This window comes from Marmota flaviventris, chromosome 9, assembly GCF_047511675.1.
Source record: "Marmota flaviventris isolate mMarFla1 chromosome 9, mMarFla1.hap1, whole genome shotgun sequence".
In the NCBI taxonomy this organism is placed as follows: domain Eukaryota; kingdom Metazoa; phylum Chordata; class Mammalia; order Rodentia; family Sciuridae; genus Marmota; species Marmota flaviventris.
The window spans coordinates 43,109,660-43,132,630 of record NC_092506.1 but is presented as its reverse complement, the minus strand read 5'-3'; the positions used below and the strand labels follow the sequence as shown (position 1 = coordinate 43,132,630).

The following is a 22,971-nucleotide window of genomic DNA, read 5'->3' as shown; positions in this document are numbered from 1 at the left end:
AAGAAATTCCATAGCACTTTAGAGAATGTAGTCATTTACTACTGTTACTAATAATAATTTTGGAAACTCGATGATAGCAAGTTTACTAAAGTCTGCTTCTTGTATTTTTTCCTTAAATTTGCTAATTGTTAAATATATGGCAGAAATTGTAGTATTTTACATTAATCCAACTGAAAGGTAGGCAGAAAAATTAGCCAGACATAGTGGAACATGCCTATAATTCCAGTGAGTCAGGAGGCTGAGGCAGGAGGATCACAAGTTCCAGCTAGCCTCAGCAACTTAGTAAGACCCTGCCTCAAAAAAATTAAAAAAGGGAGTGGGGAGGCACAGTGCTATGGAGGCTTGCTGGAAATGTAGCTCAGTGGTAAAGTTCTCCTGGGTTCAATCTCAAGTACCACAAAACAGGAAAAATGTTTGATTGTGACCAATGGTACTTTTACATCTAGAATTGAAACTAAAACAAATGTATATTTTAGGATGACAACATAGAATGTGAATATTTAACACCCTAACAGCCTCAAATACCACATCTCACAAAAATTAGAAAGGGAATGAAGGAGGCAGGTGGGAGGAAGTGTTTATAATGCCAGTGCTTTGTCTTTTGAGTGACAGGTTATGATGGTAATTAAACAAGCTATATGTATTTATGAATGTGTATATGCCAAAGAATTAGTTTTGCTGCGTGTTTTTTAAAAAGTGACTTAAAAAAAAATAAACTGGGGGTCTGGGGTTATATAACGCTCAGTGGTAGAGCGCTTGCCTCGCACATGTGAGGCACCGGGTTCGATCCTCAGCACCACATAAAAATAAATAAAGATATTGTGTCCATCTTTTTAAAAAAATCTTTAAAAAATAAACAGACTGGTAGTTCCTACCTCCTTCAGGTGAAATAAATTATGGCATTTGATTCCTAACTTTTCTGAAAAGCAGTTCATAGTATTTACTAACTCTATGCCAACCTTCTGTATTGGTTGTTGTATCATTAGTACAATTTTGTAAACTATAAAAAAAATAGTAATTGGGTGTTAAAATGAAATATACTATTTTTATTATTATTCATGGTAGGAGAATAGTAAATAGTGATATAGAGAGAGAGAACTAAAGATGTAATGTAAGTTTATAATTATAAAGTAAGCTACTAGAACAAAAATAACTTCCTATATGTAATGAATAGTACACAGGGAAAGGACATGTACAAAGCAGTGTACATGCTTACCTAGCATGATTGATACTGGGTTCATTTCCTCAGCACTGCCAAAAAAAAAAAAAAAAAAAAAAAAAGATTAGAAAATGGTAGTCGTGAACAAAGGAATAAATCCAAATAGCTATTAAAAGAAAAAGGATACTAAAATTAGACTGATGCAAAAGAGATTATTAGCATGTCTCTGTGCAAGGATGGCACACTTGCACTCACCAAAAAAAAGAATTTTTTTTACATTGAAATTACAAAAGAATGCCCAGTTTCGTGTACTTTATAGAGGCCAGACTTGAAAAATAATTTAGAGAAATTAAATGGATAAAGATATTCAGGATTGAATATTTGGTCCTCAATATTGCTGAAAAATAAGATTTATATGCAGAAAAGTTTAGTACTGAATGAATGACCCATGAAGAATATTTAAATAAATGAAAAGAGATACCATATTATTGGATAGAGAGGCAATGCCATAAAGATGTCCAGTCTCCCAAAATTAATTTAAAATATAAGGGAATCCAAAAGTAATACAATTGTTAAAGGTAGGTGGTAAGTATATGAGAATTAATGATATTTTCCCTAGTATTTAAATGTTCAAAATTTTTATAGGATGACGTTTCTAAAACTGTAATGCAATTTCTATGAACAATTTTTTAAATAGGCTGATTTTCGAATTTATATTAAAAAGTAAACAGAAATGGTAAGGAAACCTCTGAAATAAGTTTGGCTTTAGCAGTTTGGTCATGGAAGGATTGTTTAAAAACAAATTAGAATCTGGCAGTTTTCTGCTTTAAAAAAAAAAAAAAAAGAATTAAGAAGGAATCGGGTTGTGCCCGGTGGTGCACATCTGTAATGCCAGCAGCTTGGGAGACCAAGGCAGGAGGATCATGAGTTCAAAGACACTAGCAGCAATGGCAAGGCACTACGCAATTCAGTGAGACCCTGTCTCTAAGTAAAATTTAAAAAATAGGGTTGGGGATGTGGCTCAGTGGTTGAGTGCCCCTGAGTTCAATTCCAGGTACCCCCACCCCCACAAAAATGGAATTGTGTTAAAAGAATAGATCAATTTGGGAATGATCAGCATCTTAACAGTGTTGAGTCTTCTAAACTCCGAAGACTCATATTTTTTCATTTTTAAAAATCTAGCTTAATTTTTCCCTGCATTGTTATATTATTTTTAGTATAGGGGCATCACATATCTTTTGTTAAACTTATTCTTGAGTATTTAAAACTTTTGTCATTCTTACAAATGGAAATTATTGAGATTTATTTTCCAATTGGCTGATCTTTCTGAACTAACTTGTTCCTTCTAGTGATTATATCAATGCCTTAGGGTTTTCTGTGTAAACAAGTCATTTACAAATAGAGTTCTACTTCTGCCATTTAAACTTTTATACTCTTAACTATTTTTTGGCCTATTACAACTCTTTGAATAGCATAGGAAACATTAAGTCCATTCAGACATAAATGACTAACTGAATACTCTGAAAATTTCAATAAGAATGAGGTATTTCCCTGCTTTTAAAGAACTTCCCCCACAAAGTATCTACTAAATTACAAAAGGGAGAAGAGTTGATTTCAGTGTAGAAGTGTAGAAGCCTAATTAACTTCACCTTAATCAAACAATCAAAGTTGACATATTCAGGAATGAAACAAGCTGAAATACTCTGTAAACAGCATATGGAAAATGATTCATTTCATTAAAACCTCCTTAAAACTAGTAATAATGTGTAAAATCTTAATTTTTGCAAAAGAAAATTAGGAACCTGTTAATCCATGTATTAGTCCATTTTACTGGAAAAGAATATTGTTTTCATTATGTGCACACCCAAAGGTTTTTTGGTTTTTTTTTGCCCCTCACATAGACATAACTAAACACAAATGCCTTATGTGCTCTTTCATTATAAACATCTTCCTAGAGTTAGAATTGTCAAGATATGAAGTTGATGGTCATTTGTCCAGTACAAGGAAGTACTAATGCAGACATTTTCTGACATATTTCTTAATCAATCTTGACAGAGACCATTGCAGTCACTGAGGACTTTTTTTTTTTTTTTTTTTTTTTTAATACAGATGTTCAGGTCCCACTCCACACTCTTTTGAACTGGAATCTAGAAGAGTTCTATTCTTAAGATTTGAGATGTTTGTTTCTCTTTATATCATTTGGAGTTCTTATTGCAAAAAAATAGAAATCTACCGTGTGTAACAGAAAAATAATTTATTAAAAGAGAAGAGTAGGTATAAAATATCTATGAGCACTGGAAAACCAGGCTAAAAGGTTATGCAGCCCAGCAACAAAGTTCAAAATTACATTATGGGACTTCTTGAGAAGTGATACCATTACCTTAATGCTAGGCACTCGATGACAGATTACACTGCTGATCACACCAACTGTGATCAAACCTAAACAATGCAAAAGGGAAAAAAACCAAGTTTGTCATTTTCTTCTTCCACAGAAGAAGCAGGCACTTACTGCCTCATAGAATAAAGGATTACACAAACTGTTTAGACAGGGTTGCAAAATAGAGTGGCACTGATAGTTCTGCCTCTAAGAGTTTGCATTGGAATTGGCTTTTGAAAATCTGATCTATGCTGATAAGAAACTGCCTCTGTTACAAATTTCAGACTTGCAAGTTTACTTTCCTTACTTTTTCCCCTCTCTGCTTGGAAAACTAAGCCATACACTGAACTCTTCCTCATTTCTGCTTGAATACTTTCCTTTTCCCTGTTTCGTTTTGCCCTGTCATCTCATCCCTTCACCCAGCATCAAATAACTAAAACTGAACATTACTATTTTCCTGAATTTCATTAATTATCAGTCTTTCTCAATCCATTTTGTTCTCCCTCTCTCTTTTCCAACAAATGCCCATTTATCTTAGAATAAGGATACCTTCTTTCCCTCTCTTTCACTTCAAAAGCATAAAATAGAACTGGAAAGTATTTAGATTAAACCTTAAATTGAATCTCTGCTTCATTAGTTGATCAGTTATCATGTTCGCTGATTAAGACTAGTCATTTGGGCAAGTTACTTCTTTGAATGTTAGTCTCCTTATCTGGAAAAATGAAAATTGTAATCGAGCTTCAAGAAATCATTCAAAAATCTATGAGATGCTTGACCAAAAAATAGTTGCTTGATAAATGTTAATTGTGTTCCTGAATTATGTGGCTTTTCTATAGCAGTTCACATTATCTATGCTGTTACATGGATTATCTCAAATATAAGCAGCCTTTGACAATAGTGTATAAAACTTAAAAGCTTCATTTAGTGTTTCTGTAATTCACCCTGTACTTCCTCATCATTAGATCTATGTTCATATCTATTATTTTGGGTTTTTTCAGTGATACTGAAATACTATCACTTTCTACTTCTTTTCAGTACATAATTTTTTCAAAGTATATTGCAGGTACATGTTAGTTTACTAAATTTTAGAGGCCTAGTCATTATAAGTTGATGATGGAGAGGTATCCAATTTAAGATATCCTTATTTTATAAACTAGAAATTGATTATTTAAGCTAATTTGACTCCCAAAATATCTGCCAATTGGGGTTACTATAGTACATTTCCTTTTATGCATATCAAGTATTTTGCTATAATTACTTCACTAAAATCTTTCTGTGTATCTTTCCCATATATTATGAGAAGCACAGTTTATTTGGACATACTGTCTCCTTTTGTTCTAAACCATTTTACTCTGGTTGTTTATGTGCAAGCAGTGACAGTAGTGTTTACTAGGAATTGTGTTCTTACGCATCTCAGTCTTATCCTTTGGTGTCCAAAAGTTTGTGGGCATTTCTAAGGGATAAAGAATTTCCCATCTTTATTCACTGTGTAAGCTGTTCTAGTGACAAATGAATTCTGGGCAGTGAATCGAGAAGGACACAGATGTCAAAGCCATGAATTTATAAATGGTCTGTTAAGAAGGTGCTTTTGTCCAATCAGTGCTTTGTTAATTTTACCAACAAACAGGAATAATTATTCAATTATAGCTTCTATCCAACAAAAATCAAATGACAAATGTGTCAGAATGTGAAGGTAAAGGGTTAGTCAGTGTTCTGGCAGGTGGCCCAAAATTAGGCAGCTGTGTAGAGGTAGATTTAGGACCAAATTGACCTATAACACTGATTATAAATCCTTCATGAATATTCATAGGTCTTATTGAGAGCTAAAATAATTTCATTTCTACATTCTAAAATACAAAAATTAATTTTGTTACCTTTGTGAAATATAATTACTGGAAGAGTATACCTCAACACTAGAAAAAGTAAATTCATATTACTTTTTAGTTTATTTCTTCTTATTACCAACATAGTTTCAAAGCTGTTTTATTACTTTTCATGAGTTGTAATTTCTCCTTGTGAAAAAATGATCTTTATTTCTAAGTGGTATCACTACTACATAACATTGTTTGATATAGAGCAAAAGATTGGCAAACTTTCTGTAAAAGACCAGGTAGGTAGTAAATATTTTCAGTTCTTTGCAGTATGGTCCCTGCGCCAGCTAGTCGTTTCTGCTACTACAGCATATCACAATCTCAAATAATATGTAAGCAAATGTGGTGTTCTAATTAGACTTTATTTACAAAAACAACAGATTGGATTTCACCCATGGGCTGTAGTTTGCCAAACCTGATCAAGATACATGACATTAAAACATCCTGCTCTGATTTTTAATAATATAGAAGGATTTTGGAACTGTTTACTTGCATCTCTGAACTGTGTAACTGTAGGCTATTTAGTTTCCATAAGTACAGTATGACTGGTACTTCCTGAAGTAGTACAGTATGGTAGGCCTGGTAACAACCCCATCATCCATTTCTCCCTCATCTACATCAGGGCTGTCCATATCTGGCTCATTGCCTCATTAACTCTTCCTTACCTCCACAGGTAGTCTCAAAATCCCATGAGTTCTGCCTCCTAAATAGACTTTTTCTCCTTTCCAGTCCCTTACCCATAACCCTAGTTCGATCACCTGGATTATTAAAACCATTTCTTTTTTTTAATACCTTTATTTTATTTATTTATGTGTGGTGCTGAGGATTGAACCTAGGGCCTCGCACACACTAGGTGAATGCTCTACTGCTGAACCACAACCCCAGCCCCTTAAAACCATTTCTTAATGTGTCTATTTTAATCTTTCTCCCATTTATTCTTCACATTGCATTCTATGTGGTTTCTAAAACCAAAATTTGATCCTGTTGCTTCCCTATGTGAAATATTTCACTGGATTACTATTATTAGCAGAAAATCCAGTTTACTAATGTGGTTTACTCAGGCACCTTTCTAACTTTGGACCTCAGTGTTTCTCTCTCATTGAGTAGTGTGCAGGCCAAACCATCTACTAATTGTTACCCTTGGTGTACACTGCTCACTTGGCCTAGAACACTTTCACTCTCCATTCCTAACCTGAGCTTCAGTTCTTGTGTAAGAACCATTTCTGTCCTCCAGGCAAGTAAGAATTAGCTGATTTTGCTTTTTCTTGAAGTAGGGCCATGTACTCAGTGTGGCACATATGTCCAGCACATACTTTAATGCTTATAAACATTTCCTTTTATATTAAATAAAAGAGGGTAATATAACTGGTCTACATAACTGTAAAGTTACATTACTTGATTTTTTTTTTACAGGCTACATTTCTTTTTAAATGATTTCTCTCTTTCTGCATATTTTAGAGTAATCAATGAATTAAAGATTTAGTACATTTTTTATGTTGGTTTAAATTAAGTTCTTCTAGTTGGGGGGGTCAATGAATTATATCATGCCAGTTTAATTTAATAGGAATCTGTCATTGAAACCCTCATTTTAATTTTACTATCATGATAATAGGTATCTTTTTAAGAGACTGCAAAAGGGAACTTGGTTGTTTTCCCTGGTTCATATGTTCATTAATCTCTCATTGCTAGTAATCAATACTGATGCAGTCAGTATTTACGTTGAGGCTTTTAAGAATTATATTTCTTATAAAAGGAGATGATGCTACATTGTTGGGCATTCTGTTGGTTACAGTTTATCCTGACATTTGCACTATCAGCCTTGTAGCAGTGAGTGATGTGAATAAACATGCGGAGAGAATTGCTTTCTGGGATGACGTATATGGCTTCAACATGTCCTGCATGAAGAAGGCAGTTATTCCAGAAGCTGTGGTGGAAGTTTTAGATCCGAAGTCTCTTATTTCAGATCCTTGTGGTATTAAGGTAAGTGTTTTCCCAAATTTTTTTTAATAATAGTGTTACCTTTTTCCTTAGCTCATTGTTTGAAATCAATGTAGTCATCCCTCTATATCTGTGAAGGATTGGTTCCAGGACCCCCAATGGATACCAAACTCAAGTGCTCAAGTTTCTATATAAAATGGTGTGGTATTGGCATATGTGTATCCTTTCATATACTTGAAATTGTCTCATTTAGGGAATAATGACATGAAAGGGAAAAAAAAGTGTACACGTTCAGTACAGTTGCCATTTTTTTCCAAATACTTTCAGTCCAAGTTGAATCCAAAGATGTGGGACCACTATACAGAGAACTAACTGTGTATTCATTGTGTATGTGGACCTTGAAAACAGACTTGTGGTCATAATATTTGCCAGTTGGCTCAATCATACCTTTGGAATCACTTCTCTTTATACACTTAAATTTCTTTTACTCAGTTTTATAATCTTTCAAATCTAACTGTTTGAATAATTTACATTTATTTAACTTAGTGAAGGCAAAAAGTCCTATCATATTGTCATTTCTGCTTCACTACCACCTCCTGGCTTCATTCTAACACTTATTGATTCATACCATATATTCCACATAATTTAACTTCTTACTCTAAAAAGGCTGGGAAAAATTAGAATAAGTAATTATAGTGAATTTTCCCTGGAACTAAAGCCCTACTATTTTGAAATTTCTCAGCTAATTTCTTTTATTTTCTATTATTTTTTACCATGTTAATCTCTGGTTTTATTGTGAATTTTTCAATGTTGAGTTTATCTGAGTTCACTAATAACTTTTCAGTGAAAAATTATACTGATTTTCTTAATTGGTTTTCAACTAGATAGTGAGATATATAGGGTTTGTTCAACATTAGTTTTAGAATATTGTCTCCTTGTTTAAGTCACATTATTACTTTCATAGCATCAATAATTATTGTCTACATGAAGTAGGTAGTCAACAAACGTTTACTAAATTCCTTAAATGGATAAATATTATAATTAGCATACAATAATAAACATGAAATTTCTCAACAAAAACAAACTGATAGAAATTACATTCAGCTTTTAAGGAAAAAAAAATCTACTTTCTGCTTGATGATTGTAGGACTGTTGAGTGCTCTGGTATACTGACAGTAAAGGATTTATTTGAAACTTGGCTCAGAGAAGGCATATCCATAGCCCATTCAGCCTTACATAGAGCAGAAAGAAGAGTTGAGAAGAGAAGTGCTAATTTCTCTGTTTAGTCATCTTGCTTACCCTTGAGACTGCTATGCATAAATACTTGAAATAGAAAATTCAGAACTGAGAAACAAAGGTATTTAATAAATATGCATGCCTTTTTAAAAAAAAAAAATTAGGCTTTTAAGTAATACCATTTGTTCTGTATTCCTAAGCCCTCTTACAAATTAAAAAGCAACCCACATTGTAACATTTAAAATTTTTTCTCAGACTGCTTTAAATTGAGTAATGCCTTAGATATATAGTTACGTGAATTGCATTCACTGGGTCATAATGTATTCATGGTAAACAAACTGATGACAGCCTTTACAGCATATTTCTGGTGAGATTGCTGAAAGGTGATTGCATCCCATCTCCTAAATGAGGTGGAGAAGAACTTGCACCAGGGCAGAATGTGAAAATAAAGATATTTAGCTGAGGTGAATCTTCATAGTTTTGCTGTTTGATTTGAAATCATGGTTTGTTTTTAATATCTAATAAACTTACCTTTAAATGCATTGACAGAAATGAATGTGGAAACTTTTTTCTTTGATTAGCATGTGATTTCAAATTGCCATTTCCTCTAAAAATATTGACTGTTATCACATAATTTATAGCAAATGTGGCATGTGCATACAAAATGATTTTAGGTGAAACACACAAAAGTGTTTTTTATTTGAAAATATTTTAGTGTTTTAGGAAAACTAGCAGATCAAAGCTATAATTTTATGTATGTCATTGCTTACAAGAAGACTAAAGAAGATACTAATGTGATTTAAAGAAAAATTAACTAAATGATAATACACTTAACAACCCTTCAATTTGGAAATAATCCCCAAAATAGTGTGTAAATGACCAAAGTTTTTCATCATTGCTTTATAATAATGCTTTTTTAGCATTAAAAAAAATAGAGGCAGTATTTATCTGGGATTTTGGGGTTTTTTTCCCTCTATCTTTACCAATCTCTTCCCTTCTCTTCCTTTTAATGGGTAGCATATAGATTGCCATACAACATCTATCACAGACTTGGAGTTTTCTTCTGATTTTACTCTGAAAATCACAAAGACATCTTTGTGCACGGTAAGCTATTCATTTCTCCTTTCACAGATTTCACTAGCAGTGCAGTTGATTGGCAGGCTAATGAATTAATTACTAGGCTTGTGATAAATGAAAACGACTATTGCCTTTGACAGTCGATTTTTGCCTTTGCTGGGCCATTGAACAGATCTGGTTTAATAGGTGAACAGACTTCAGGAAAGTTAGTTTAGTTTAACAGAAAAGTATTAGGAAACGATGTTTACATAATGATTTTTCTTCATATGTTGTTCATTATTACCTATCTTATAATTAATTGAGATCATTCAATTTTATCTTCAAAGATAAAAGCTCATATCCTAATGCGCTTTTATCCTCCCAGTAATGGCGCTTAATTTAGATATTCATAGAATATTTTGTATTATTATATGAAAAATAAATAAAGATCTGGCATTGATTTATCTTTCTTCAGAAATTAGTCTTGTGTAATAGAAAAACTCTGAATTGTAGAAAAGGTGGGCAGCTCTGGATTCACATTTGGTTCTTCTACTTATTGATTTCTTTGTTCAAGTAATCTCTGTTCTATAATCTGTACCTCAGACTATCAACCGCTTTAAGAAAATTGGCAGTAATTCTATCTTGATGACTAGTTATACAGACTAGTGAGATCAGTGAAGCCAGAAATATTATGTTTTTATAATCTATTACTTTTCCTCCCTTAATTTCTAAATGTTTATAACTTTAAGATAATCTATCAGAAGACTCAGAAATGTTAATAAAAGGGGACCTTAAAGTATGAATTTATATAAGTGGTAGTTCTTTGAATATTTATATTATTTTTAAAATAACTACAATTTTAAAATTTGTGATCTCATCTTCAAAAGTTAGAATTTTTATTGAAAAATTATTGTGAGAAACTATAATGTGAAACAGATGGATGTTGTCTTCAACCTGATTCTTTTAAACATTTAGGTCAGGTTAACATTCAGAAGATTTTATGGTTCCTTAAAATTTATTTCAGTTAATTTTGATTCAATAATTATTTTATATCCAAATGAGCATAACACACAAATGTGCTCCAGAATTTTGAGGAAATTGCTTTTCTCTTAATTGAAGTTGGTTTTATAATGTTTATAAGGACAATATCTAGATTCCAGATTTGTGACTTTGGAACACCCATTGGAGAGAATAAAATTTGCTTCTCATTTCCTACAGATTTTCTAATTGTGCTTTTTAATAATTGAAATTATAGACTAAAGGTTTTTACTTCTATATTGCCTCTTTGTTTTGATATTAGTAATCCTTGAGATTTTGAAAAAAAGACCATCTTGATCAGCAAAGATGCATGTATAAAGGAATTCCTAGAAATTGTCATAATTCCAGTATTCATAATATTTCAACTCTATTTTCATTGATCTTCACATAAAAAAGGATATAAAACGTTAGTGAAGATATCAAAAATGGTATTGTTTCTAGTTGTACTTTTTTGAACTTTGAAAAATGGCAGTAGTAATTCTGTCTTGATGAACTTTATATAAATATTACTTTTGTAACGTTACTTCTGAACTCTAGTTCAGTTTTTAGTTTCAGACAACAGAATCTGAATCAGCTAGTTTAAACTGAAAATGTTTTATATAGGGGAATAAAATAATTCTCAGACATACGGGGAAGGCTAAAGGAACAAACTTTAGAAGTATTTTGAACTTCTAGAAACAGCTCCTAGAACCATAGATTAGAACTGGCCTGTCACAAAGCTGCTTCTATTGTGAAGAGAAGAGTAGCTCTGTCACTACAGACCCCATTTAGCCCTAATGCCCCTGGTCCATTCTATGAGTGTTGGCCACCACTGAAAACCCCAGATGCACAAACCCTTCTCTAACATACTATTCCCTGCCCCCTGCCCAGCCCACCTTGCCCAATTCCTGCTTTCATTTAGGAGGAATTTCATTCACTGCTTGGCTAGATCTAGGCCATGTGAAACCATATGAGTAAATTTTGGAAAGTAGTTTTAGCTATGGTAATTTATGTATAAAAGAATTTCATAGCACATTTATAGAGTTATTTTCTACTTCCTTTTATTTCAGATAAAGTTAAAACTAAGCTTCTTGTACTCTATCTTTCCTTCTTCATTTTATTCTGTATACTTAATAGAGTAAACTACAAGGAAAAAATGGGTAAAGTTTATTTAATTGAAAGGTTGTAATCATAATTTTAGTATTGAAATGCAGTGTATAAAAAGTGCTTGAATTTGTTCTTATACAGAGTTACATAAGAAAATGAATTTGAAAAAACTATTATATAAAGCACCCTTAGATTTGTATATTTTATTCTCAACATTACTTGAATAGTTTTATATAACTATTTGGAAATGAGGAGGGTTTGGGGTTTCAAAGTAGAAATAGATTGGAGTGGAATTTTATTTGTCTGGTCATTGCTGAATAACATAGTTCTACAACTCATCTCAATAGGTGATTTATTGTTACAAACCATGTTTATTAGGTACATGCCAAGTACTAAAGATAGAGATTAGAATGTAGCATTGATCTAACTCTTCCAGGATTATTCTGTCAAATAATTAGTTGATAAAAATTGTCTTCCTGTGATAATACTTAACAGTCGCTAAAATTTTGATTGTCAGTTCATCGTTTTAAAAGCATTCTTTCATTTATTTCTATTACTCATTGTCATTTGAAATACTGATATTCCTATTTTATTGATGAAGATAAAAATAATGTTTTACTTGTGAAATATGTTGTTCTGTGTGTGGTGGCATACACCTGTAAATCCTGGTGGCTCTTGGAGGCTGAGGCAGGAGGATTGCAAGTTCAAAGCCAGCCTCAGGAACTTGGCGAGGTTCTGTCTCAAAATTTAAAAAAAAAAAAAAATTTAAAAGATAGGCCTGGCATGTGGCTCAGTGGTTGAGTGCCCCTGTGTTCAATCCCTGGTACCAAAAGAAAAAATAATGTCCTTACTCTTTGCTGGTCCCAAAGGCCACCTCTGTGGGATTATACAGAGAGAAACCTTGTAGATAAGATAGTCCAGATATAGAAGAAACTAGACTACATAATGCATTTTAAACAGATCTTAAACCTGTTGCATATGAAGCAAATTTATGATAGTTCTAATTTTTAACCAGTAGCAATTATTAGGAGGGAAAGAGAGCCTGTAATGAAAATGCAGTTTTCCTCAGAGCAAAACTGGCAGACTGGTTGGATGAACTAAGTTACATATCTCACCTTTTTTGCTGCAGATAAAAAGTAGAACTTTGAATTTTTTTTTTCTTTTTATTTTTTGGGTTAAGCATCTACATTTCTTGGAAACCTTTCCTTCCTAGCATGTTTACACTGAGATGAGCAAGATTTTGTCATCTAATGTTTTTATTATTTGTGAGTTCTAATTAACCATCCATATCTACTCCACCTCTCTTGTTCTTTGGAGTGGGCCAGGTCATTATGCTCCCTCCACCATCCACCCAGAGCTATCACACAGACATGGTCTCTAGGCTACTGTTTAATAGATTGATCAGTCACCCTACTTAGGAGGACAGAATCTTATAACAAAGATTAAAAAGGATGAGTACCTTATTGGAACTTCCTCTGTTTTTCCCCTTTTCTATCAGGAGAATTAATGACAGTATGGAAAAATTAAAAAATAATATTACCTGGTAATATGCCTGGCTGGAAAAGTGACTTTGGGGAGTAGGAAGAAGAGATTTGGCTTTTTTTTTTTTTTTTTAGATAGCAGTACAAAGCCAGATACTTCTGTTTTCACTCTTAAATACAAACCTTCAGATACACTAAATGCTTTTTCTCTTCTTGAGGAAAATGCACTTATCACAAATTAAGATGGACAATTTCTGAGTAGTGAAGCCCATTTTAAATATATGCATAACCATTTATTTCTTAATGAGATTCTAAATTTGTGGCCTGATTAAAAAATTGAAGGAAATTAGATTTTTTAAAGTAACAAGATGCTAAAACGCCCCCATTGGATTTAATCTCAATGCATGTGTGCTATAGACTGATAGTGCTTTTAGATAGCTTCGCAAGTTATCAGAACTGCCGGTAGAAAAACGTGTTTTCATTGTGGTCTCCCCACTACTTATACACACACTTATACTTAAACCTCAGGACAAATTTTTCATTAACAAACTATAAAATTTAAAACCATTATATTTTATTCTTGTGAGTTCGGATTTTATTTTTATTTGTGTAATCACATAATGGGCCGGCCACATTTATATTGGCATCTATCTATAACCTCCTCACTAGCATAGAAAAGCATCCTTTCATAATCCTAGGTACACATTAAGTGACTTTTAACAAACAAGTTTTTTACTTTGAAAATGAAAATATTTAAGATGGTTTTACCACATTATATCTAACAGGAGTATTATCTTTTAGATGTAGAGTGTTTTATTTCTATAATTTCATAATCATTTTTGTATCTCAATTTTAGCATATGTAGCATATTTCTCTTTTATCCTGCATTTCTGTTAGCATGCACTAAAATAATGACTATACAACAATTCAGTTTATACCAAATTTCCTTAATATGTTTCTTGTTTTCCAATACTGGGGATTGAAACCAGGGGCACTTGACCACTGAGCTAAATCCCCCCAGCCCTTCTTAATATTTTGTAACATTATTTAACAAGAATGCCATTTGTCCTAGATATTTTTCTTTTACTACAGTTGTTAAAGAGGATTAAATAAGAAATAAAACTTCTTTTATATTTTTACTTATGATCTTAAAAAAAAATCCTTTATTTTGTATTTTACAAAACTTAATATCTGAATGTTGGCATAGAAGACGAATTTGATTTTCTTAATCATAATTTTTTAAATGTTCACATAGTAAGAATACATATTAATACTGTTAATTTCTGTTAATATATATTAACAGAAATTTCCATTTATTAAGCAAATATTAAATGCTAGGTCTATAATGTGTGTACAAAAACAAACAAAACCTATTTTGTGTCCTGAAAAGGCACATATGTTTGATAGACATGTATTGTCTAGAGGAAAAATTGTAGGTAATTAAATTCATTAATCATTTCCTTTCTTTATGCTTTTCGTTGTTCTGCATTAGTCAGTATTGTCATTTCAGTTATCTTGGCTTTTAGTTCTTGAATTCCTATTTATATGATTAAGACCTTTATCTCTCTAACCTATTTAATCTATCTTTTTATCCAATTTCTTAACGTATTTGTAATCATTTTTAAGGTCTGTTTGCTAATTCCCTGAGCCATTTGTAATTCTGTTTTGTTTTTGTTTTTTTCCTTTTGATATGGGTCATAGCTTCTAGTTTATTCTCATTCTTTCTAAGTTTATATTTAATGCTGTACCTTATATAAAAGAACCAGTGTAAACCAAAGTGATTAATATTGTCCCCTTGATTGCTAGGATGAGGGCTGATCTGGAGTTGAGCTGAGCCAGGACTGGGTGTCATTTCAGTTAACTTCCACTGTTTTGAGCTCAGGACAGCCCCTCTCTTCTTGAGTGTTTTGTTTGTTTTGTCCCCTCCAAGCAAGGGTTAGTTAAGTCCATTGTTCAGATAAATGGGTTTTCTTGAGACACTTGAAACAAATACCTCATTTTTATGGGCAAGAGTTTCTAGAATAACAGAGGAAGAGTGAATTTCTGAAGTGGTGACAATGACCTGTGTGGTTACAGGTGGTTTGGGCTTGAGATCCAAGCACCACCAGAAAACCTCCCTCTCTTCCTGCTTTGTAGCACAATCTTAACTCCATCCGTGTCTTTGTGTCTTCATGAGTAACATGAGGGAGAGTTGGTTTGCACAGGTGACTTGGTCTGCCTTTGGGGATTCCCCAAATTCCAATGTACTTAAATACCCAGACCTATCTATTGAAAGTTGGCTGGCATCTCATTTCTGCAGAGTCCCTGTTTCTGAGCATTATTGCCATTTATCCACTCTCTCCACCTGCCATCAACCCTCCCACCACCCCATGGCCCCAGCATTTGTCTTCATATATGAAAGCCACTCTATGTTTCTGTACAACAAAGAAACACCTCAACACACCTCATGGAAGTAGTACATTTAGACTTCTTAGCCTTCAAAGATCTTCTGTCTTTTTAATGAAAAACATGATTGTTAAGTATATCTAGTTTTTGTAGGGTTTTTGGTTGTTGTTGTTTTTTTTTTTTTTTTTTAATTTTGGTTATTGTTGTTTGGTTACATCAGAGTAAAGGTCTTTTGTGACCCTCTATATCCTAATTTAAAAAGAATTTATTCAGGGACTTGTTTCTAAAATTCAATCCGAACAATCAATCTGGGCCTGCCTGTTTAGGACTTTTTAAAGTTAAGAAAAATAAATGAAAGTAAACAAAAGTCAGAGAACTAAAAATAAACTGTTAGTTTTCAATTCAGTTCTTTTATTTTAATAATTTATTTGATAAATAGAAAGATTTAAAAGGCACCAGTATTTAACTTTGGACAGAGTCAAAACAGGTCTTTGAGTTACAGTTTTTTAAAACTAGTGCAGTTGCTATGAAAAGAAACTTTAAAATGTTTACCCATAGTTCTTAGTTATAGTACTTTTTCATCTTTTTATTTAAGCTTTTAATTTAATGACTTAAAGATGAGCCTGTATCTTTGCAGTTGGGTTCTTTTAAATCTTCTTTCAAGACTTGAAAAACTTCTTGACAGTAGAAACCTACTAATTCCAAACTCATTCCTGGGTGTTAAATCAGCTCCACATACTTTTTGGTGTAAATTGACCTAACTTTGACCTTGCAAAGCTAATCAGCTAAAGAAACTAATTATTAAGACACATCTGTGCTGCTTAGAATTAGTAAGATTTGTCTTGAACTTGCATCAGAGATTTTAGTGGGACATCTGGCATAAATTTTAAAAGGCTTCATTAAGTAAATTTTATGTCTGAGGGAGAGCATTTCTAATGATGTGATTTCACCTCCACAGTTGGTTTCAGGTTTTTCCTTGTGCAAATGACTATATGCCCTAGAGCATGGTCTTCATGTCTACTCTTCTTGAGCCCCAAACCTTTATAGTTGGGCTTAGATGATAGCAAGAACACTTCTGTCTCTTCATTTATTCTCAGGAAATGTTCTCTGAGTACTGTTATGTGCCAAGAGCTGTGAAGCATTGGGAATATAAATATAAAAAGAGAAAGAAATCATATGTTTAACTGCATGTGATGTAACTGGTCTTTTAAAGTATACATTTTTAATACAACATAGCACTCTATTATAAACCATCCCCTGTATCTGGATCCCAACCAAAGAAATGAGAACTTGTGCCATTGCATTTCTGACAAAATTTACTTCTACTTTATCTTCTTTTATCCTTCATTTTTCCAGTTCCAGAGAGTGGAAAGTCTTCTAAACAGTCCCTGGTTGTAGAGGATTTTAGCCTTTTTAAAATCTGCATTTCTTTTATCTATTCTTCATGTTTACTTTCCTCTCAATTTTTTCAATTTTCTTATTCTTTTGTTTTTAATATTTGCTTTTTAGTTGTAGTTGAACACAATACCTTTATTTTTATTTATTTTTACGGGGTGCTGAGGATCAAACCCAGGGCCTCTCACATACTAGGTGAGTGCTCTACCGCTGAGCCACAACCTCAGCCCTCCTCTCAATTTTTATACTCTACTCTGTCCTTGAAGCTACCAATAAGAAAAAAAAATTAAAGTCAATTATACTTCTACACTGTATTAACTTAGGTCTTTGTTCATTCAGTAATGGAAAGAATCATTATTTATTCCTACTTATCAAGAATGCAGGGGCTGGGGTTGTAGCTCAGTGGTAAAGCGCTTGCCTCCCACATGTGAGGTTCTGGGTTCAATCCTCAGCACCACATAAAAAAATTAAACAAATAAAAATAAAGATTTAAAAAAGTATAGGTCAGATATTTAAAGAAGAAGAAGAAGAATGCCAAGTCCACAAAATGAGGACCACTGAAGTCAAGAAAAATAACTTGTTCATAGAGATTCACATACCTGGTCCTACTTTGAAAGCCATGATATAGATAATGCCTCTGAAGCTGCCTTTTTTTTTTTTTTTAACAAATTTGCTCACACCAATTCTAAAGTCTCCAGATTGAGTTTTAACAGTATTTGAATCAAGTTGTTCTGAAGCAACTTGAGTGTAGTCTTGAAATTCTTAAGTTTTACATCATGCTCACCAGATAGGTAGAGGATTTTGCTTGAGATCAGCAGTGTCTTAGTTTTAAAAGAAACAATGACACTAAAGCTGGACTAAACATCCAACTCAAGCATAGAAAGAAGCATAAGAATGGCTTTTTATTACATAATCAATAATAGTGGACTCTTGATTACAGATGCTGGGAGCTCTCCCTAGACTTATCAGAGACTGCCAGTTAGCATCATTAGTTTGTGATGATAAATGAGTTTGACCAGGTATTTTCCTCTTTGATTTGAGTAGTCATTCCTGGAGTAGTGATCTATAAGGACTCAATCTTCCCAGGTCAAATTTCTTTTGACCATGTCCTGACAGAAACCATTGTGTATATTGACGTTCAAATCTTCTGAAAATCCCCAAATACCCAATGTTTCCAGCCCTCTGATATATGTGTTGACAGGAAGGATCAGTCCTCATGCAAAAATGAGTTGAGAATTGGAAAAATAAATTTTGGTCATATATGCCAGTTAGGTCAGAATGTATTTTACATTTGCCAAAATGAGTCAGTCCATCTTTTGTTTGTTTGTTTGTTTTCAAGAAAACTAAAAGAGAAAAAAACAATCTTGAAATGAAAAGAAGTTTTCTAAAAGCCCTTCCCGTTTAAACAGATGAAAATAAAGTTGAAGAGGAAAATTTACAGTGGTAATTTATCTCTGTAGATAAAAGCAGACCCACAGGACCTGAGTTTACCAGCATGATTTTAGATGATGTATTTAACTTCTCTAAACTTTAGTTTTGTTTATCTCAGAAGCATAAATAAAATTATATCAGATATAATTATTGTTGAATGCTAAATGAGATAAACTAGATACATGTTTACTACTCTGCATGGCACATAGAAAAGGCTCAATATATGATCTAATTAATATTTCACTTTCCTGTCAGGCTGCATTCTTAAAGAAAGCGTTGTTTGTTCTGCTTTATTGTTTCATTTTTAACATATCCATTTGCTTATAAGGATTTAGGACTGTGGTTTTATAGATGTGATTTATTTATTCCAGCAGGATTGAATAAGCCTACCTGACTTGTGTTTAAGAACCACATCAAAGACCCATTTCTTTATGAACCAGGGGTATGTACATGCAGTGAAAACTGTCAGACCTTATCTATACCCCTGTATATCTAATGTATTAAGAAAAATTCTCCATTCTTTCAGAATATTGCATTTGTGCAAAGCAGCTGCTTCTTAGAGCAAAACCACATCCCTTCTGCCTACAGTTTTATTAAGAATTGTTTTTAATTTTAGATCACTAATACAGTCACATAACTTACAGAATGTCCTTTTCTTTAACAAATGATATACCTGGGCTCTCTCTAAAGACTGCACCAGCATAGTCAATTGATTGCTCTTTTCTCTTCTCCTATTCTTTCATCCAACATCCAACCCCATGGATGTGGGATGGGTCATACTGAATCCTGAGGCCCCAGAAATGTAAGTTATTGTTTCACCCAACATAGTCCAGAGATTGTAATGAAGAAAACAAACAAACAGCAAAAAAAAAGAAAACAAAAAAAGAAACCAACTTTAAATTGTAAGCCAGAACTTAAAGTTTAGTATAATTACCTTCTTTGGAAAATGGCAGTTCCTAGTGAAAAACAAATGAATACTACCAAATACTTAGTTCCCACCCCAGATATTGAACACTTTACACAAGGCTCTAGCAGGAACATATTAGGCATCTTTCTTTCTTGTTTTTTTTGTTTGTTTGTTTGGTTGGTTGGTTGGTTTTTGTTTGTTTTTTTGTGTATTTATTTTGGTGGACAAAGGGGTACTGGGGATTGAACTCAGGGGCACTCAACCACTGAACCACATAACACAGCCCTATTTTGTATTAATTTAGAGACAAGGTCTCACTGCCTTACTTAGCACCTCATGGTTGCTGAGGCTGGCTTTGAACTGGAGATCCTCCTGTCTCAGCCTTCTGAGCTGCTGGGATTACAGGTGCGCCACTGTGCCTGGCATGTGTTAGCCATTTTTCTTTAAAAAGAAAGGGGAAAAGTTTTAGAAAGTAAATATATCACATCTTTTGTCTTCCTCCTTGTTTCTGTTAAGTAGTTTCTTTCAGTGTTAGATTTCTAAAATTATACTTTTTTGTTGTTGTTGTTTTGTTACCAGAGATTGAACCAAGAGGCACTCAACCACTGAGCCACATCCCCAGCCCTGTTTTGTATTTTATTTAGAGACAAGGTCTTACTGAGTTGCTTAGTGCCTTGCTTTTGCTGAGCCTGGCTTTAAACCCAAGATCTTCCTGCCTTAGCCTCTTGAGCTGCTGGGATTACAAGCGTGTGTTACCACACCCGGCTAAAGTTATACCTTTAAAGGCTTGTAAAAACCATCAGCATTTGGTAGAACTTGGTCATCTAACCATAAAAATGAAATTTAATAGTTTTCACTTTTAAACCTCTGCAACAGTTATATTTCTTTTTCATTTTTGCCTTTTCTTTTCTTGAGCCAGGATCTCATTATGTTGCCCAGGCTGGGCTCAAACTCCTGGGCTGAAGTGATCCTCCTGCCTTAGCCTCCCAAGTAGTTGGGACTACAGACACATCCCATCATTCCTAACTTGCTTTGATTTCCAAGTTCACCACATTGACTATTTTGTTCCAGTGTATTTTTAAGATTAAAAATATGTTTACTTACCGCTGATAATGTCTTCTACTATTTGAGGAACTAGACATGGAACATGGAGCCCTCACTTGGATAGTTTTTAGGGAGCATTGAACAGCAACATGAAAAACGGAATATAAGGAAACAAAGCATTGATATCAAGCAGTGAGAAACTGATGATATGTGATGGAGCAAGAGGAGATAGAAATCTAGAGAAGCAGTGAACTGCAAGATTTTTAAAAGGCAAGCACAAGGGAAAAAAAAAGAAGCTTTTCAAGATCACTTTTTATTCAAGCAACATTTACTGAATACTAATACTATGTATTAGCTTCTGTGCTGACACTGTGAATACAATAAAAGCATCAAAATGTATTCTCTGACCTCAAAGACATTCCTTTAAAGAAGAAGAGGACACATTTAGATAGATAGCATTTTTATCATATAACTTATTATCATTAAAGGCATAGAAAAAAAAGATACCCTTGGTATAGCACACTCTGACTTTTCTTTGATAATCCTATTCATACTTAAGGATTTTGTTTCTTTTTTCTTTGTTCTTTTTAGTTATGATACAACACCAGGGTATACCTTGACCTAATCACAAAAGCATGGAACCCAACCTGCTCCAGTTCAGTACCTGGCACTCCTCGTGCGCCGTGCCACCCAATTCTTAAGGTTTTATTTTAGGCATGGCTTCTTCTGGAAAGCCTTAATACTGTTTGCAATATAGTCACTATGGGGAGTTACAGATTGTTGTTACAGATGTCGTGAGATGTTACTTTGAAGTAGTTGAGATCTAATATCAGTTTTGAGTAAGAATCAAACTTATAAATAGGGGTCATTTTTTTCACATTTTTTTTTCAAGAGTGGTATAAGTTCACCATGAGTGTATTTATAATGCACTTTTCTACATGTACGATATACATATATCACTTTATCATTTAACAAATACTTTACTTAATAACAAATATTTATGGACTTTCTAGTTCCTGAGTGTTCAGGCTGTCTTATGCCATTGTTATGCTGCACAGTTGCTTTCACCATTTAGATAGAGTGCCCAAGCATTGAGCTCAGGCAGTGAGGTTACAGAGGTGAACACAGAAGTGGTGAGTCTGCCCTTAAGGGCCTATTAGGATCTGTAACTGAACAGCAGCATTATGCGTATGGTGAGTGCTGTTAGAGGGAGTACAGGGCATTTAGTGAATGTATTATAATCTGCTGTGTGAGATTACCAAAGGCTGCCCAGGGAAGTAACAGCGAAACTGAGACTGCAAATGAGGGGTAGTTTAGAAAATGGGGGAGAGTGTTACAAAGCCTTAACTAGGGGGAAAAAAAAAAGGCAATGATCTGTCTTCTAGGATGAGACGGTCCATAAAATGGAGCAAGGCCCTTTTGCTGAGAACAACTACAAAATGTGAAAATATATCATCTATTCGAAGGTTATCAGGAAAGTAAGTTAGTAAAGCACTATCCAGCTAAGATGCAGAAAAGAAAATCTAAAGAAATCCTGACATTTCAGGATGCTTTTGCCTGATAGGCATTTGCCAGTGCAGAAGCAACAACTAAAAAGATTTGTGTTGTACTGTTGCTAACCTTACATGGGTAGGAATACAGAAACACAGATTTCTTTTTGGAAAGGCGCTTTTAATTTCCTGGTGCTGTGCATTAGGAATCCTGAAAAAGTGAACCCAAAATTAGGGCAAAGCAGAGATCAGTGAGCCCTGGAATGACCTGCAACCCAAGTTCAAGTCATCTGGATGGTCCAGGATCAGGATATTCTGAAACCCCAATGTTGGGTTAAGACGTTCTTAGCTTTCTAGTGTTTCCAGGTTCCTTGCTGAGATAAATCAAAATTATTTCTAGATGACAATTATTATAGGCCTCAAATTTATTGTAGGCCTCAAAATTATTTCTACAAGCAGTTTTTCAAATAAAATTTCAGAACATAATTAAATATAATGAGTCACACGTGAGTATAAGACACCATTATCAAGCATCAGGTGAAAAGAATAGGCATTAAAAACAGCTGTAGCACTATAGAGATTAGTTATTTCTATCAGGGATTTGGAAATAACCAAGTTTGCTAACTTCAAAGAACTGGAAATGTTTTTTAAAATAGCATCTTTGAGAAAAAAGAATTTTAAAACCTGTTTAAATGTGAGTTTAGGATCGGATCTCCCTCTGTTACTGTAGAGAAAGGTCAGTTAACTGGATTTCAGGTCAGGAAAAAATATCCAGGTAGATGCACAGGCAGATGCAAGGATGAGACAGAGGGTACAAAAGATACAGTGGTTGCCAGCAAAGATTTGATATGTGTTTAAATGGGAGTTCAAACGGAAGGTGAAAATATCACAAACAATAATTGAAGAGATGATGGCCAAGATCAAAACAGTTGAAAGATAACATGCTACAATTCAAAAGCACAAAATGACTTGAATTGTACAATTTTTGAATGTCATTCAACTCTAGGTATATACCTAAGAAGTAAAAATGTGTCAACATAAACATTCATAGCAGTATTGTTCACAATTAGCTCAAAA

At 33.5% G+C, this 22,971-nt stretch overlaps 1 protein-coding gene across 2 annotated transcripts in view; it reads left to right on the top strand.

The window, feature by feature from the left end:
* The window catches only part of Prmt3 (protein arginine methyltransferase 3), a 121,133-nt gene that overhangs the window by 75,140 nt on the left and 23,022 nt on the right, over positions 1-22,971 (top strand). For both annotated transcript variants that reach the window (XM_027936681.2, XM_071616334.1), the window contains 2 exons: positions 7,200-7,387; positions 9,599-9,685. In XM_027936681.2, coding sequence (XP_027792482.2) covers positions 7,200-7,387; positions 9,599-9,685 — 275 coding nt within the window. The remainder of the gene's footprint in view (positions 1-7,199; positions 7,388-9,598; positions 9,686-22,971) is intronic.